The 18,061-nt window shown below is 41.4% G+C and overlaps 1 protein-coding gene across 3 annotated transcripts in view; it reads left to right on the plus strand.

The window, feature by feature from the left end:
- DDI2 (DNA damage inducible 1 homolog 2) overlaps positions 1-14,209 on the plus strand; it is a 55,544-nt gene extending 41,335 nt beyond the window's left edge. Inside the window, exons 2-3 of one of the 3 annotated variants that reach the window (XM_064363334.1) lie at positions 1,455-1,518; positions 5,007-14,209. In XM_064363334.1, the coding sequence (XP_064219404.1) occupies positions 1,455-1,518; positions 5,007-6,877 (1,935 nt within the window). In that variant the 3' untranslated portion in view covers positions 6,878-14,209. Of the gene's footprint in view, positions 1-1,454; positions 1,519-5,006 lie in introns of those variants that run through there. The other 2 variants (XM_064363333.1, XM_064363335.1) reach the window with 2 other exon arrangements.
- Positions 14,210-18,061: the final 3,852 nt, after the last annotated feature.

Raw genomic sequence — 18,061 nt, forward strand, 5'->3', positions numbered from 1 at the left:
CACCTGATCCTGGGGAGGTCAAGGCTACAGTGAGTTGTGATTGCACCACTGCACTCCAGCCTAGGCGACAGACTCTGTCTCAATAAAACAAACAAACAAAAAGCTTATTTTTAAAATACTTTATACCATAATATCTCTCTCTCTCTTTTTTTTTTTTTTTTTGAGACAGAGTCTTGCTCTGTCACCAGGCTTGAGTACAGTGGCTGGATTTCGGCTCACTGCAACCTCTGCCTCCTGGGTTCAAGTGATTCCCCTGCCTCAGCCTCCCAGGTAGTTGGGACTACAGGCACGCGCCACCACACCCAGCTAATCTGCATTTTTAGTAGAGATAGGGTTTACCATGTTGGCCAGGATGGTCTCATCTCCTGACCTCATGATCCACCCACCTCGGCCTCCCAAAGTGCAGAGATGACAGGCACAAGCAACCGCGCCTGGCCTAATATCTTTATCTTTTACATTAACTGAAAAAAAAATCACAGTAGGAACTCTAGCTGATACATTGCCTATTAAAAAACTTTTTTAAAAAAATTTTTATTTATTTATTTACTTATTTTATGAGACAGAGTCTCGCTCTGCTGCCAGGCTGGAGTGCAGTAGCACGATCTGTGCTCACTGCAGCCTCCACCTCCCAAGTTCAAACAATTCTCCTGCCTCAGCCTCCCAAGTAGCCGGGACTACAGGCATCTGCCAACATGCCCGGCTAATTTTTGTATTTTTAGTAGAGACAGGGTTTTACCATGTTGGCAGGATGGTCTCGATCTCTTGACCTCGTGATCCACTGGCCTTGGCCTCCCAAAGTGTTGGAATTACAGGCGTGAGCCACCACTCCCGGCCCTAATTTCTTTTTAATAGTAGGGATGGAGTCTCACTGTGTTGCCCCAGCTGGTTTCAAACTCCTGACCCCAAGTGATCCTCCCTCCTGGACCTCCCAAAGCGTTGGGATTACAGGCCACAGTTACTGTGCCCAGCCTGATGTATTACTTAAAAACTGATTAAAAGATAAAGAAGATAAACTAAAACTAGGATAGAATTTAAGATGGTTTGTTTTTCTCTAAAATTGAATCTCAACTGAGAAAGAAATTTGGAAAGGAACTGTTAGATATGTTCACTCACCTTTACTCCATAAGATTTTTTTATCATGTAATTCTGTCAGATGGATCTACTTTCTTCATCTGTCTCACGTTTGCCCATGAATTCTCTATGTGTAGATATGTAAAATTAATTTCTTTCCAAGATCTGTTAAAAATGTGTTGAAATTAACACATTGCTGTGTGTATTGTTAGAAAATTAAAGCAACCAACAAATATTTTGGATGTCTACAGAAACATACCTCAACTTTGAATCTACCAGTTCCTGATTTTAAAGATGGCAAAAGAACAGAGACTATAACCCTGCATGCTGTGTGGTTTGCATTGTTAACCCAAGTTTGCTTGTCTGTTTCCTAATTCACACAGAGCGTCAGAAGCCATGATGCATGTAGTGTGTTTGTACTGCAGCTGGAGTGGGCCCCCAGACCAGGTATTTATAGATACCATGTTAATAAGCCTTCCATCCAGTTGTCATCTGTGATCTGAAAGTCTGTATCTGCAGCAGTTTGGGAAGTTAGCATCTGCCATTCACCATTTCATCTTGTTCAATCTGGTTACAAGTAGCCTATATGCATTTGTATTTTGGCATGCATACATGCATATGTAACATAAATTCCTGTTTAAAAGTTTATTCATTATTAGAACCATCCAAGAAGGAAAAAATCCCAGTAAAAGCAGTGTCTTTTATACCTACCACATCTTGGCTACTACAAATATCACATCAAGAATGTCGGCATCACAACACTTTGTTGTTGGAGATAACTATGCCTTTGTGGGTTTCATAAGTCCCTTTCCTCTGAAAAATTGAAAGCTGTTTTTTTTACATTACTGCACAAAACTACCTGGAGTTATAGAGGGTTAGAAATTTTAATTCTTTTGAAGAAGAAATGGAAACTTAGGCTAGGGGACTTATCAGGGGTGACTCTGTGAACAACAACAGGGGCTAAGGCTTTGCTTTTCCTTCTGTCCCTGGCCTGACAGATTTTCAGGAAGCACCCTGCTTTCATTTTCTCTGATATAAATATGGCAAACATCAGCCTGAGTACATTGGTTGACTTACTAAGGGGAGGAAAGATGGTCTTTTAAACCGTCAACATAGGACTTTATAGCAAACTGGTTGGAATTAGATACATAGCATTTAATTTGTCTTCTTTCTTTCCTTTTTCTTTTTCTTGTAAGGATAGGTTTAAAGCAGGCATAGTTTAATTATTCTTAATATCTACTGTCCTCATCCTCTCCTCCTATCATTCTGTAAACTGACCCAGTCCTCCCCTACATTTAGGACTTAGGCCAGTGATACTGACCTTCTCAGCTACAGGAGGACTATATGTTACTTTCTTAGTGAGTACAAAATATATCGAGGCTGTGTTCACCTTGACCTCACTTGTTTATAACTAACACAAGAATACCAGAAAGCCCTTACCATACCTCTCTATGTTGCTTACATGGATATTTCACTACAGTGCATTGTTTCTGTTAACATTAGTTTCAAATTTAGCCTCTTCCAGAGTCAGCCTTAAGGACTGATAAATAAAACTAATAACTGTTAGACATCTGGTAGTATGAAAATAAAATTTAAAAAACTAAAAACTAATAACCGTTTCTAAACTCTAATGGATATAGCTTAAACTGAGATAAGTGCATTTTTCCTTCTTACCCCTATAGTATAAGTAAGGTAACGTTGTTTCATAGGAAGTCAATAGCTTCCTGAAACAGTGCTTCGTCCTCTCATGCTCCTAACCAGTAATTTATGAGAATGATTTAAAACCATTTGAATATAACTGCATTGCTTCTTTTTAAGATCAATCCCCCTTTTTGGATGTTAATGTTTAGTACTGAGCATTTGAGTTCCATCTGCCCTAATAATAGATTGTATTTTGAAGTCTTTTTTTTTTTTTTGAGACGGAGTTTCGCTCTTGTTGCCCAGGCTGGAGTACAATGGCGCGATCTTGGCTCACCACAACCTCCGCCTCCCAGGTGCAAGCGATTCTCCTGTCTCAGCCTCCCAAGTAGCGGGATTACAGGCATGCACCACCTTGCCTGGCTAATTTTGTATTTTTAGTAGATATAGGGTTTCTCCATGTTGGTCAGGCTGGTCTTGAACTCCTGACCTCAGGTGATCCTCCTGCCTCAGCCTCCCAAAGTGCTGGGATTACAGGCATGAGCTACTGTGCCCAGCCTAAAGTCATTTTTTTATACTGGCTTTTTGATTTTTATTTATTATTATTGTTATTATTATTATTTTATTTTGATGAAGTCTCACTCTGTCACCCAGGCTGGAGTACAGTGGTGCAATCTCAGCTCACTGCAGCCTCTCCCTCCTGGGTTCAAGTGATTCTCCCATCTCAGCCTCCCGAGTATCTGGGATTACAGGCACCCGCCATCATACCCAGCTAATTTCTGTATTTTTAGTAAAGATGGGGTTTCATCATGTTGGCCAGGCTGGTCTCGAACTCCTGACCTCAAGTGATCACCTGCCTTAGCCTTCCAAAGTGCTGGGATTACAGGTGTGAGCCACTGCGCCTGGCCCCTTTTGATTTTTAATTAAAGATCTTAAAATTACATGCATAGAGGTCAATTTTTAACTGGATCAGTGGCAAAAGAAGAGTTGGAACTGATGTTTAGTGATCCCGTTATGATGCTTACACTGAGCTAGTGTTTTAGACTGCCATCTTGTTTGGGTGGTCATGAAGTGGCAATGAATCTAAATAGTCATTGCCTATTGAAAAACTATTCATGCACCACTCCCTCCACATTCCTCTTTCCTTAAAATGCTAAGTATTCTTAACATAGCTGCACACTATTAATGTAATAAAAATAACTTATAAGCCTTTTAAGTTTAAAGTTGTATTATTTGGTAGTATGATGATTGTGATCTGCTGATCATTAGTTTACTTTTGTTCTCTGAGTTAGATGCTCACCGAGTTTTACCATGATTTTGGGGAAGCTTGGCTAGAAATAAAATACAAATTTGCTTCTCTGTCCCTAAGCATTATGTAATTTCTTATTTCTCTTTTTAATTCCCTCTCTGTCCAAGTATACCTGGTTTTAGACTTCTCATTTGTAACCTCAGTGTTCACATTTGAAACAAGAAAAGTGCATTAGCATGAGAATCATTCTGGTGCAAAGATTCTCACAATTTGTAATGTCCTTAAGAATCACCCAAGGAGCTTACTGAAAATGCACATTCCGGCTGGGAGCAGTGGCTCACGCCTGTAATCCCAGCACTTTGGGAGGCTGAGGTGGGTGGATCACAAGGTCAGGAGTTCAAGATCAGCCTGACCTATATGGCGAAACTCTGTCTCTACTAAAAATACAAAATTAGCTGGGCGTGGTCCCTGTATTTCCAGCTACTTGGGAGGCTGAGGCAGGAGAATCGCTTGAACCCGGGAGGTGGAGGTTGTGGTGAGCCGAGATCGCACCATTGCACTCCAGCCTGGGCAACAGAGGGAGACTCCATCTCAAAAATAAAAAATAGAAAAAAAAATGCAGATTCCTGGATTTACTGCCAAGTATGGTACCCTAGAGTCTGCATACTTCACAAGCATCCCAGGTGGTTTTAAGACAAGTGTTTAAAAAATACAGTTGCAGAAACTATTTTAGACTTGACTAGACCAGGGAATAAAGAAACACAAATGTCCTTCAGTCCTGAGCACTAACCCAGCCATTATGTGAAGCGTATTGGTGGTACTTTTATCATGTTGCATTTATAGTATGCATATTTTATTAAGAACATGTCTACCTCTTATGCTGATGCTGTGATGTTAAATTGCCTATTACAATGAGAAAATAATTTTAAAATCATTTCTATTTGTATAAGAGTTTGAGGACCTTCGTTTAGATTTGTATCCTCTGATAATTTAGTGTCATTAGTTACCTGCTAATTAATCTTTTTCCTTTCCCCTGTGTTCCATATAGAGAAAAGTGGTAAAGAATCTACCTCACTGGGAATGTCATCATTACCAACTTCAGATGGGTTTAACCATCCAGCCCATTCTTCAGGACAGAGTCCTGAGATTGGTAATCCTACGAATCTTGCTCGCTCTGTCTCTGCTTCAGTCTGCCCTATCAAGCCCAGTGACCCAGATAGCATTGAACCTAAAGCTGTGAAAGCTTTGAAGGCTTCAGCTAAATTCCAGATAAACTCTAAAGAGAAAGAACATCTTTCTTTACAAGATCTTTCTGATCATGCTTCTTCAGCAGACCATGCCCCAACAGACCAGAGTCCAGCTATGCCTTTGCAGAATTCATCCGAAGAACCAACTGTTGCAGGTAATCTGGAGAAATTTGCTGAAAGAAGCACCCAGGGCCTCAAATTTCATCTCCATACAAGACAGGAAGCTAGTTTATCTGTCACAACTACTAGGATGCATGAACCACAGATGTTTCTAGGTGAAAAGGATTGGCATCCAGAAAATGAGAACCTGAGTCAAGTGAATGGCCTTCAGCAGCACGAAGAACCAGGGAATGAACAGTATGAGGTTGCACAACAAAACACTTTACATGACCGAGAATATCTTTGTAACATAGGGGACCATGAGCTTCCTGAAGAAAGGCAACAGAATCAACACAAAATTGTTGATCTGAAAGGTATGATGAAAAGAAATGGGCTCCCACAGAATGTGGATCCTCCAAGTACGAAGAAAAGTATTCCACCTTCAGGATGCAGTGGCTGCTCAAATTCAGAAACACTTATGGAAATAGATGTAGCTGAACAGTCCCTAGTTACTGTGCTTAATTCAACAGGCAGGCAGAATGCCAGTGTCAAGAACATTGGTGCGTTGGATCTCACTTTAGATAATCCCTTGATGGAAGTAGAAACATCCAAATGTAACCCTTCATCTGAAATTTTGAATGATTCCATTTCCACTCAGGATTTACAGCCCGCAGAAACTAATGTTGAAATATTTGGAACAAATAAAGAATATGGCCATTACTCCTCCTCTCCAAGTCTCTGTGGCAGTTGTCAGCCCTCTGTGGAGTCAGCAGAAGAATCTTGTTCATCTGTAACGGCAGCCTTGAAAGAACTTCATGAACTTTTGGTTGTTAGCAGTAAACCAACTTCAGAAAATGCATCTGAAGAAGTAATATGTGAATCAGAAACCGTAGCTGAGGGCCAAACCAGTATTAAAGACCTTTCTGAAAGATGGACCCAAAATGAACAGCTTACCCAGAAGGAACAATGTCCACAAGTCTCCTTTCATCAGGCCATGTCTGTGTCAGTGAAGACAGAAAAATTAACAAGTACTTCATCTGTCACTGGAATAGAAGCTATAGAAAATGGTAATGGCCTGTCAACTGATAAGGAGGGTGTCCCCAAATCTAGGGAATCCATTAACGAGAACAGTTCTGTCACTGTAACCTCAGCTAAAACATCTAATCAGTTACACTGCACCTTAAGTGTAGAAATTTCACCCAAACTTTTATCAGGTGAGGAGGATGCACTCAATCAGACTTCTGAGCAAACTAAGTCTTTGTCGTCCAATTTCATATTGGTTAAAGACTTAGGTCAGGCCATACAGAATTCAATAACAGACAGGCCTGAAACCAGAGAAAATGTCTGTCCTGAAGCTTCGAGGCCATTTCCTGAATATGAACCACCTACCAGCCATCCATCATCAAGTCCTTCCGTTCTTCCACCATTCATTTTTCCTGCTGCAGATATTGACCGGATTCTCCGTGCCGGCTTTACTTTACAGGAAGCTCTTGGGGCTTTGCATCGAGTTGGTGGAAATGCAGACCTTGCACTTCTTGTTTTGCTAGCAAAAAACATTGTAGTTCCTACATGACTATGGGAAAGTGGCTAGACCGTTCTCCATTCCCTTTAAAAAAAATGAAAGCTCTCTCTCTATACACACACACACACTCACCGCGTATACAGTATATGTAGAAATCTGCAAGCAGAATGTTGAGCCAGATTTTTTTTTAAACATTTTTTTCGGCCAAAGTAATTTATGATCTCTTGTCTGATGAATTTGTCTATCCTACTTGTTAAAATTTAGGCCTTTTTTAATGTATTGGCAGTATGTGCAAACAAAAGCTTTTTATTCTCATTAAGATGTATTCTGGAATAAAATGGATAGTTTTGTGTATAGCATACTGTTTTAGAATGAGAGTGAATGCTTTGAAAAGCAGAAGCCATGAGAAATCTCACTACCCATGCAGCTAAAAACAGATGAACTCTCCACACTGTGACTGTGTCTTTGCTGATGGCAAGGTATGGCTTGCTGGCTCAGTTGTCAATTTTGAAATTTTTGACTACATAGTTTGGTATTTGGAATTCTACCCAGTGCTCTGTGTATTATGATTTATTAATTGTAAGAGGAAATTGGAGAATAATTGAGTATCATATCCTAGAGTGGTATGTTTGTATTTTTGTGCTTAGGACTTGACATTTTAATAGGGTGAGCAGGAGGGTTTAAATCTTGGGCTGCTTTGTGCATCACAGGCTGCTGCATGGATTGCCATGAATCCTTATTACATTGGATGGGATACTGTGGGGGAGTTAGAATTAGAGTGAAACATGGTGCTACCCAGATTTTTAAAAGAACAGAACAACCATAATTCCATTTGCAGATGTCAAGAACCGTGAGAGAAAAATAATGGCCTAAACACTGGAATTTGCTAGAGTTTGGGTTTGCTAGCATCTCACTGATAACACCTCAACCCTTAATGACTAATGATGACTTAAGTTCAGGAATGAGTTGATTGCCAGCAGCTTATTTCCTTTCTAGACTCATCTTCTACTAGGAAGTTCTTCAAAAGCTCAATGTGAGCTGTGATCTGAGTGAAATACTGAAGTGTGATAACGTTGTCACTGGTTAATCTTGGTGCTTGGAATGATCAGTCTATTTGAACAGTGTCCTTTGTGGCAGTGGAAATAGTAATTACTTAAGTGGCCTTGAGAGAGTTTTCCATCCTTTTCTTTGCTCAGGAGTTTCTTTTTCAAGCAAAATTCATTATATTTATGTTTACCATATCAAGTTAGAGTGGGGCATAATATATAGATGTATTTATTGTGGCCTTTTTTTATATAAGGACTAGCCCTTGGAAATCATTGTCCTGTGGGCCCCACTGTGCAATAATCCTACTGGATAGGTTTTAGATAATTCTTTCCTGGAAAATAAACTGTTCTCTTGGGTACCTGGCAGGAATCTGAAATCTTTGTTTTATTGAAAAGGATTTTGAGATTCATAATTTCTAATTCTAGATTATAGTTTTTAATATGTTTGAAACAGAAGCTTCGAAAGAGTGATTTCTCAACTTAGTGTTAAATGATTTCGTCTGAAGTCTGACTCTTTGTAAGCTTATTCGTTTCATCAAATTTTAAGTCATTGAGCACAATCAAAATGGAGGCTCATATCTCAGGAGTTTTTGAAATTTTAATTTAGGGGCACTTAGAGACATTTTTTTCTACCCCATCCAACTTCTTCCTTTCCTTTTGCTATAATGTTTGTATGTATAAGACTTTAGTCACGTAGATTCACCATGATCCTTTATGTGGTTTGGAAGTGGTTGACAGAAGGAGTTGTAGTTTACTGCTTTTCAGAGGGCGCTCAGAACAGCAGGTTAGCAAGGTTGTCTTTAAGATGTTCTTCTAGACAGCTGCACATTGTAGACCCTTTCGCCTGTCCTACACCAAAGATGTACGATGCACTAGGAAACTGCTTATGGATTTCTGTCGACTGACTTAAAGCTGTGATTGTAATTAAATAGTTGGTGCTATGATTGATGCAAAATCCAGTAGCAATGCAATGGGACCCTGTATTTGCTTTATGGGTGGTGGTTTGAGAATGTATTCTAAGCTTGTAACTCTTTGGAACACGGGGTGGGAAGGGTAGGGGGACTTACTGGTGACAATAGACTCCTCCTAAGGGCCTTCCATGTAAGCAGAATGAACCTTGGCACACAATTCAGTGTGGAGATTTGGGAAACAGTTCCAGGTGGAATATATAATAGTCTGGAAAAGATTTCATTAGGATAGCTTTTTGTGTATATATATGTATATTTATTTTTAGGAATAGATCTATAGTTGTACACGAATTCCTGTTAGGAATACTTTGAATGAGCTTAACCCACTTGCCAAATATCCTTATATCCCTTCCATCATTTTTGAGATGGGATCTTGCAGTGTTGCCCAGGCTGGACTCAAACTCTGGGGCTCAAGCGATTCTTCCACCTTATCCTTCTGAGTAGCTGGGACTACATAATGCCCAATTAATAATTGCTTTTGATTTTTAAAATCTCGCCCATCATTTTTATAAAAATTAAGCTGTTTGGCCAACACAGTGAAACCTCATCCCTACTAAAAATACAAAAAAATGAATCAGGCTTAGTGGCACACACCTGTAGTCCCAGCTACTCGGGAGGCTGAAGCAGGAGAATTGCCTGAACTCCAGAGAGGGAAGTTACAGTGAGCCAAGATCGTGCCACTGCACTCCAGCCTGGGTGGCAGAGCGAGACTCCATCTCAAAAAAAAAAAACTATTGACACTATTAATATTTTGGATGATTTAAATGTAGCAGCTCTAGAATGCAACGAGTATTAAGGAGCATTACAATAGTGAACCTTCATTGTCAGTTTTTATTCAATTAAGAGCTCCAAAAATGCAGAAACTGTAGTAACTTCTAAGAATACAATCAAATCCTTGTGAATTCTGGTTGCCAACAGTAATAACCAGTAATGGGCACCTTCACTGGACAGCTCCTTTACCATAACCAGTAGCGGACAGTTCTGCGGTCAGCACTTACCTCTAAGAGTGGTCTGTTTCTTCACCAAAGAGAGAAGATTTTCCTGTGTGCTTTGTGCCATTTCCCTGAAGTTGGTTCCTAAGCAGAAGGATGTGCTTGGAAACCAGACAGCAGCTTTACATAGGTTATGGATTTTGCTCATTGATGCTGTTAAGAATTATTTCCACTCGTACCTGTTCAGGGCTCCAGACAACCAATAGCCTTCATCCCACAGTTTGGGCTTCAACTATTAACACATAAAGATAACCAGTTTCAGCCCGGTGCAGTGATTCACGCCTGTAATTCCCGCACTTTGGGAGGCCGAGGTGGGCAGATCACCTGAGGTCGGGAGTTTGAGATCAGCCTGACCAACATGGAGAAACCCCAAAGCTACTAAAAATACAAAATTTGCTGGGCATGGTGGCGCATGCCTGTAGTCCCAGCTACTGTGGACTGAGGCAAGAGAACTGCTTGAACCCAGGAGGTAGAGGTTGCAGTGAGCCGAGATCAGGCCATTGCACTCCAGCCTGGGCAACAAGAGTGAAACTGTCTAAACAACAACAACAACAACAAAAAAAAAAAAACAGTTGCTTGGCAAAGGAAGCTGGAGAGATGATGAGTGCATGTGTTAAAACTCTTCTGCCTTGCAGCCCATATGTTCTAGAGCTCCCTGCCTCCATATGTACTCATGGGAGACGCAACCCTATGTTTTTTTTCCCCAAAGCATGTCTCTAGCAAGAGGGTACATAGAAATGGGATACAAGGCTTTGTGTCACTGATTTTATGATAACCAGTTAATGTGGAATCTGCTGGTTGTCTTACTGTAGTTTTCTATCTCCAGTGAAAGCCATAAAAATTTAGGTTAACTTTTAAGCTCATGTCTATATATATATGTGTAAGCTAGCATATACATATGGTGATTGACAAATATAGTTAATTTTTTATAGATTTAAAAGCAAGTGATTTTTATATCTACAGACATACTCTTCACTTATGGTGGCTTTTATCCTGCCACACATAGATGTGTGTGTGTGTGTGTGTGTGTGTATATATATATATATATATATATATATATATATATATATATATATATAGCAAACAGCCTTGCAAATCATCGGCCAGAAGAGCTGCAGGGCATTGCAATGGCCTTTTCCTACCTGTTTGCCACCTGTGGTGAGGGTGAGCAGGATGATTGAACTGCTGCATCTTTCAAACCTGCTGTCACTGGCAGTGTGTCCCTAGAAAAGATGACCAGATAGATTATGCATTCTACTATTCTCTAGCACAAATACTCACCAAAAAGCCAAATTTCTCCTTCGGATTTGGCGACAGTGTAGTCTGTGGCTGACCTAGAAAGGCACAGAATTATCAAGTTTCCCTTCCTAGAAGATGAATGTTACCTTTAGTGTTAGAAGGTACAGAAATTAAAAAGAGCTTTTTTTTCTAGAATTGCTAATTCATCTTAACAACAAAGTAAATTCAAAGCCTGTCCTTGAGACCTGGAAATGTAAAATCATGGTTCAAGTTTTATACCTTAGTGATCCCTCAGTAGGTGTTATTAGGAGTTCATTGAATGAACTAAAGAACTTGGGAGTGAACCTTCGATGTGCTTGATTTTCTTTTGTGCCTTAGTTTCTCTGAATAGCAGAGGCATCACATTTTGGAGGGGAATAAAAGGAGTATTAGGGGGAAAGTTTGAAAATAGCTCTCCTGGAGATGGAGGGCACACAGAGTGATCCTCAGGCTCACCTTGACTGAGTTGATTCAGAATTATCCTGCATCAAATCATTAGACTTCCTTAGTGTAAGGATTATAATAGGGGTTTTTGCATCACCAAAAACAGTTTTTAGATGTTTATGTTCTTTGTTACATTATCAGTGTTGTGCTGGTTAAGGGAGAGAAAGGTTGAAGAAAATCTTACATATTTGAAAGGAAATTAGCACTCTTGAAGGCAATGCAACATGAGACTTGAACAAGAATTCCTTGCTACTTCGATTCATTCATCAAATATTGAGTGCCTGTGTGCCAGGCACCGGTGAACTCTGGGGATTCAGGGGTAACTAAAGCAGATTGGAACCCTGCCCTTGTGAAGCTTTCAATCTAGAAGGGAGACATGAAACAAATTTTAGCTTCAAAAGCAACGTCTATTTCTGCCTGTTAGCATGCATTTATTTTAAAAGTCATAGTAGAGTTACTTGGTTCCACTTCAGAGCAGACTGGGAAAATCAGGCATACAATGGAATCAGATGCTGTGGGCCTAAAACAACTCTTTAAAAACCTTTTTTTAGGCCGAGCGTGGTGGCTCACGCCTGTAATCCCAGCACTTTGGGAGGTCAAGGCGTGTGGATCATGAGGTCAGGAGTTCGAGACCAGCGTGGCCAATATGATGAAACCCCGTCTCTACTAAAAACACAATTAGCCAGGTGTGATGGCACGCGCCTGTATTCCCAGCTATTCAGGAGGCTGAGGCAGAAGCATCACTTGAACCTGGGAAGTGGAGGTTGCAGTCAACCAAGATCACGCCACTGCACTCCGGCATGGGTGACAGAGTGAGACTCTCAAAAATACATATTTTAAAAAATGGAATCAGAGAAAAAAAAAATGTAAGCTGTATAAATGCCGGAGGAGGTCAGTTAGTAAGATCCATTTATAATGCTGGAGGAGCGGGGGACGGGCAGGAAAGAAATGCAACAAATAAATGGAAGATAATCCCAAAAATGCACCAGCGACAGTCAGTCCTTCCATCAGACCGCTTCATATGCAGGGCAGAAACACGGAGTGTGCTGCAGCAGCCGCCTCGCATCCCTTTGTGAGCACGGCTGCCCCGGAATGCTGACCATCTGGGCAAGCGGGACGTAGCAGAGGGTTCTGCAGGATGTGCTATTTTAAAGCAGCTGGGTGCAACTTGTCAAAACGGGAATCTAGAGCAGAAAATGTAATGAGCGGTGGCTGGGATTGGTGAACAGGATTGACAGGAGCATTTGAGGCTCTACCAAGCCTGTCTACAGGACAGCTTCATCAAAGGGACATTTTTTAACCCATTATTTTAAATGCCACATATATGTTGTAATCCTAAAGCATGCAGGTAGAATTTCTGGATCATGGCTACTTGTGACTTGAGGTTTACAGTTAGAAAATGTTCTCAAAGGTTTATCAGTTTTGTATTGATGATTGGTTATCTAGACCCTCAGGAGGCTGTAGAACGTGAAAGGATACAGCTGACAAGTTTTAGGGCACCATCTTAGGGAATGAAAATCTGCCAAGAAAATGGTTCAAGGGCATGGGGGTTAGAGAATGTTTCTTTTACCTAAAAACATTAAGCCAACTATGAAAGATTGGGGTCATGGGGCATGAAATACAAAATTACGATAATGTATGTAGAACTAGGTTTCTTTAAATATGTTCTGTAAGAAGGTTTTCATCAGCTAATTTGGGGAGGGGGCATCCTGCAGTATTTTTTTTCCAGGAACATGCATTTCTGATGGGAAGTTCTCTTGTTTACAAGCATTGGTTTTACACACAACCCTGAATGAATGTGTCTGTGGCCTAAAAGTGGTAGACCTGTATTTCCTGCCAGAGGCAGGCAGATTCATTTGTTTCCTGATTCCTTCTGTCTGAGGTTATCTGATGCTGACCAGACTTCTTTTTCCTTTCCTGAATCTTCACAGCTTTCTGAGTTTATGCCACCCGGGACCTTCCCATTTGAATTACTAGATTTCCATTCTATCCCCTGATCATCCTTTTTAAATAGTTCCAGTGTTAAACTCAGTGCAACTGAATATATTGATTGAATTTTATTTTTTTGCTTTATACCTACAACAAAAATTGATTTGTTCATTTTTATTCCAAATCTCATCTTCATGGCAAGTTGGGCTAATGGACTTTGCACTCAAGAAAGGTTTGTTTACCAGTTTTGTGGCCATATTTGGCAAATCATAGCAAATAGAAACCCCGTCTTTTCTTTTCCCTCTTTATATGTTCTTGCAGTTGCTCTTGTATTGCAAGATTTTCTGACTTCTTTAAGCTTTGAGACTACTGCATCTTAAAAGAAGAACTAGGCTGACTGGCAAAAAGTCTTGCTGGTGCCCTGTCACTCCCATGATGCTTTGGTTTTGAGAGTTGGGACAACTCTGAGAACTTAAGGGAACCAAACTCAGGAATCCCAAAATTGGTGGCATTGTGCCATTCGTTTAGGGGCTGAACATAGGACCCGTCTGAAACTGAGTGAACTAGATGCATTTGGGTTTGAATTTTTGTCACATACTGAAATGTAAGTCAGCCCTAAATAATTGAAACACTTTATTTTATTTTTTTTTTAAATAGGAACTTTCTGAAGAAAAAGTGGTGTGTAAAACATTTGATATTTAAGACAATAAAGTTTTTATCGTAAGACTTCGGTTTGATCAATTTCTTTTAAATTGAGGTGGTTACTTTTGTCTTTGTCTCTCCCTGCCCCTTTAAATAACTTATACCCAGACATTGTAAATCGTGGCGTGGACCTGAACCCGGAAGAAGTGGGCATCTCAGAGCCGTTAACATCCAGATGACTACTGCAGGAGGACAGCTCTGTTGATGTAAAAGGTGTGCATTTTGGGTCAGGCATGATGACTCACACCTGTAATCCCAGCACTTTGGGAGGCCAGGATGGGCAGATCACTTAAAGACCAGCCTGGCCACCAAGGCGAAACCCCATCTCTACTAAAAATAAAAAAAAGCTGGGCGTGGTGGCACGCACCTGTGGTCCCCACTACTCAGGAGGCTGAGGTGAGAGGATTGCTTGAGCCCAGGAAGCGGAGTTTGCAGTGAGCTGAGATCGTGCCGCTGCACTCCAGCCTGGGCAACAGCAAGACCCTGTCTCAATTATAATAATAGCAATAGAGTATGGTGGCTAAGACTAGACACTAGAGCTAGGCTGCTTGGGTTTGAGCTTTGCCACTTACTAGCTTATGGCTGGGTAAGTCACCTAATCTTTCTGTGCTTGAGTTTCCTCACCTGTAAAATGGGGACCATCAGAGAGATTATGGGGCTTGGCTGGGCACGGTGCTCACGCCTGTAATCCCAGCACTTTGGGAGGCTGAGGCAGGCGGATCACCTGAGGACAGGAGTTCAAGACTAGCCTGGCCAACATGGTGAAACCCTGTCTCTTAGAAAAAAAAAAAAAAAAAAAAATTATGGGGCTTCAATGAGTTAATACATATAAAGTGCTTAGAAGAATATGTGGCACAAAGTAAATGCTCATGAGATGTGAGCTGGTATTCATTATATCACTTAAGGGATTTGAGGATGCTCAATGGAATTTCCAGAAGTCAGGTGCTTCATCTAACAGACTGATGTGGGGGAAGGGCTTTGCCCCATGCAGTCAGTCAGCCGGTCAGGATTCTAGGCTACCAGGATTCTGCCATTTTCAACATGGGGGTTCCAAGATTGCCTTGGACGTCAGCATCCAACTGGTATACCAGGGAAAGGGGTTTTATGTACCAGGCCTGGAAGTGGTGTACATAACTTCTCTGTCCACATTCACTGGCTGGAACTCAGTCACATGACCATACCAGACTGCAAGGGGAGCTATGAAATATATGTTGAGGCAGATGAGTACAGTTAGGTGGCTAGCTAGTAGTCCAATGTCGCCTTACACCGAGACCACATATACCTTTTCACTAAAGGAGATGGCCACAAATCCCATCCAGGCATTCCATTGACCTCAAAGTCCAGAGTCTCCTGATGCCCTGTCTTTTTTCAGGTCTTGATTATGGCCCCTTAATGTCTACCAAACTCTGAACTTGGAGATAAGTTACCTATTTCTACCCCATACACAGGAATAGAGCTGGCATAGAATAACTGTAGTAGCAAATCTCAACTGGAAAAGGAAGTGGGAAATGAAGCCATCATTGGCCCCAACAATTAGAAATCATGCTGAACAGACATTGTGAAGGAGTTTATTTAAAATTCTGATTACCGGCTGGGCGTAGTGGCTCACGCCTGTAATCCAAACACTTTGGAGGCCAAGGTGGGCAGATCACCTGAGGTTGGGAGTTCAAAACCAGCCTGACCAACACAGTGAAACCCCGTCTTTATTCAAAAAAATAAAATAAAATAAATAAAATTCTGATTACCTAGTTTGGAAGGAACTCCCTTGTCCATTGTCCATAGCCCCATCTGAGTAGGCATTGAGTCTGCTCTTGGGAGTTGGCATGGCCTTCCTAGCTAGCTTACTGTTCTGTGCAAGTCTGGGGACCTGAGGGTTGTCTAAAGACTTGGAAAAGAGTCAGTGGCTTTTAAAACCTGAGTGTGTGGTTACTTTGGGAAAACAATTTACTTGGTAGACTTCTGATTACTCACTTGCAGGCATTTCTGCATGCCAGTAACCACACTAGCAATTCTTGCTTCTACACAGTTCTCAAGCCTGATTTATTTTGCTTCTCACTTCTGGTCTATTCTCAGTGACACCTGCCTTGACTTCATCTGAGGTATATTTGAGTGGAAAAACCCTAATTTCTGCTGCAGGGCTGAGTCTTACTGGGCCTTGGTATTCAAAACCTGTTTCAACTTAGCTTTTATCTGGAGTCTAGAAGAAGGAAATTGGTTTTTTTTTTTCTTTAAATATGGGTTTTGCCATGTTGGACAGGCTGGTTTTGAACTCCTGACCTCAAGTGATCTACCCGCCTCGGCCTCCCAAAGTGCTGGGATTACAGGCGTGAGCCACCATGCCCGGCGGAAATTGGTTTCTTACAACCCTCAAGGCCCCAGGTGTTTAGGCTCACTCTTTTCGTTTCTGCTTATAACCAGCCAATTCTTTGCTACGCTTAGGGTTTTTTTGTTTAGTTTTGCTGTTTTTTTTTTATTATTATTTTGAGATGGAGTTTCACTTTTGTTACCCAGGCTGGAGTGCAATACTGCGATCTCGGCTCACCACAACCCGTCTCCTGGGTTCAAGCAATTCTCCTGCCTCAGCCTCCCGAGTAGCTAGGACTACAGGCGTGCGCCACTATGCCCAGCGATTTTTGTATTTTTAGTAGAGACGGGGTTTCATCATATTGGCCAGGCTGCTCTCGAATTCCTGACCTAAAGTGATCCACCCACCTTGGCCTCCCAAAGTGCTGGGATTACAGGCCTGAGCCACTGCATCCAGTTAAAAGCATTCTTGTAATGCTTTTAACAGCACACTGACATGAGTTTTCAACTCAACTCTTAGGCTAGAGATTCAGGCTATGTAGTTAATATAGCCAACCATCCAAGTTGCCACAGGAGACAGTTTTTCCGGATGCTTTGCCCTCCGAATAACATAGATCTCCACTTTTCCAGCCTCCCAGATCAGTTTGCTTCTTGACCACCAAACCAGTGTTATAATAGATTTTTGTGATAAGCATCCCATTTCAGTACCAATGTCTGTAACTGGTTAAGGTTGTCTAACTACCGCAACAAACCCACCCCAGATGTCTATAGCTTAACACCATAAAATTCTCCTTCACTAACAGTCCAGTGCAGGTTCAAGTCAGTCAGGTGGGAATGGGGTAGGAGGGCTCTTCTCCAAGCTCATTCAGGAACCGGGCTTCCAGGAGCTCTGCCATGTTCATGCCACTCTTGGGGTTGCCCTGGCCTTCAGCATTCCATTGGAACAGGATGGAAGTGAGGAGAGTCGAGCTTGAAGGGTTTTTACGGGCCAGACCTGCAAATGGTATATATCACTTCTCACACAAAATCAGCAAAAAGTCTCCTGGCCACACCTAGTTGAAGGAGAAGCAGAGAAATGTAGACTGACTGATGTCCGATAAGAGGAGATCAGCTGACTCTGTTTTTACCTTGGAGAGAAAGAATATCAACTTTCTTTCTTTTTTTTTTTTTTTTTTTTTTTGAGACGGAGTTTCGCTCTTGTTACCCAGGCTGGAGTGCAATGGCGCGATCTCGGCTCACCGCAACCTCCGCCTCCTGGGTTCAGGCAATTCTCCTGCCTCAGCCTCCTGAGTAGCTGGGATTACAGGCACGCGCCACCATGCCCAGCTAATTTTTTGTATTTTTAGTAGAGACAGGTTTTCACCATGTTGACCAGGATGGTCTCGATCTCTTGACCTTGTGATCCGCCCCAGGGAGTAGAGTCTTCTCAACTCCCAGTTATATACTCACAGATTGAGACCGATAAATCTAAACTGTTTCGAGTTGATTTCCTTATCATTGAGTTTCAAGACAACTTTCCTATCCTAAAGCTTTCTAAATGATGTGTCTGTGCTTAAAGTGATTAAAAATTAA

The sequence above is a fragment of the Aotus nancymaae genome, unplaced genomic scaffold (genome assembly GCF_030222135.1).
Source record: "Aotus nancymaae isolate 86718 unplaced genomic scaffold, 86718_ANA_hifiasm-v0.15.2.pri h1tg000053l, whole genome shotgun sequence".
NCBI classification, from domain to species: domain Eukaryota; kingdom Metazoa; phylum Chordata; class Mammalia; order Primates; family Aotidae; genus Aotus; species Aotus nancymaae.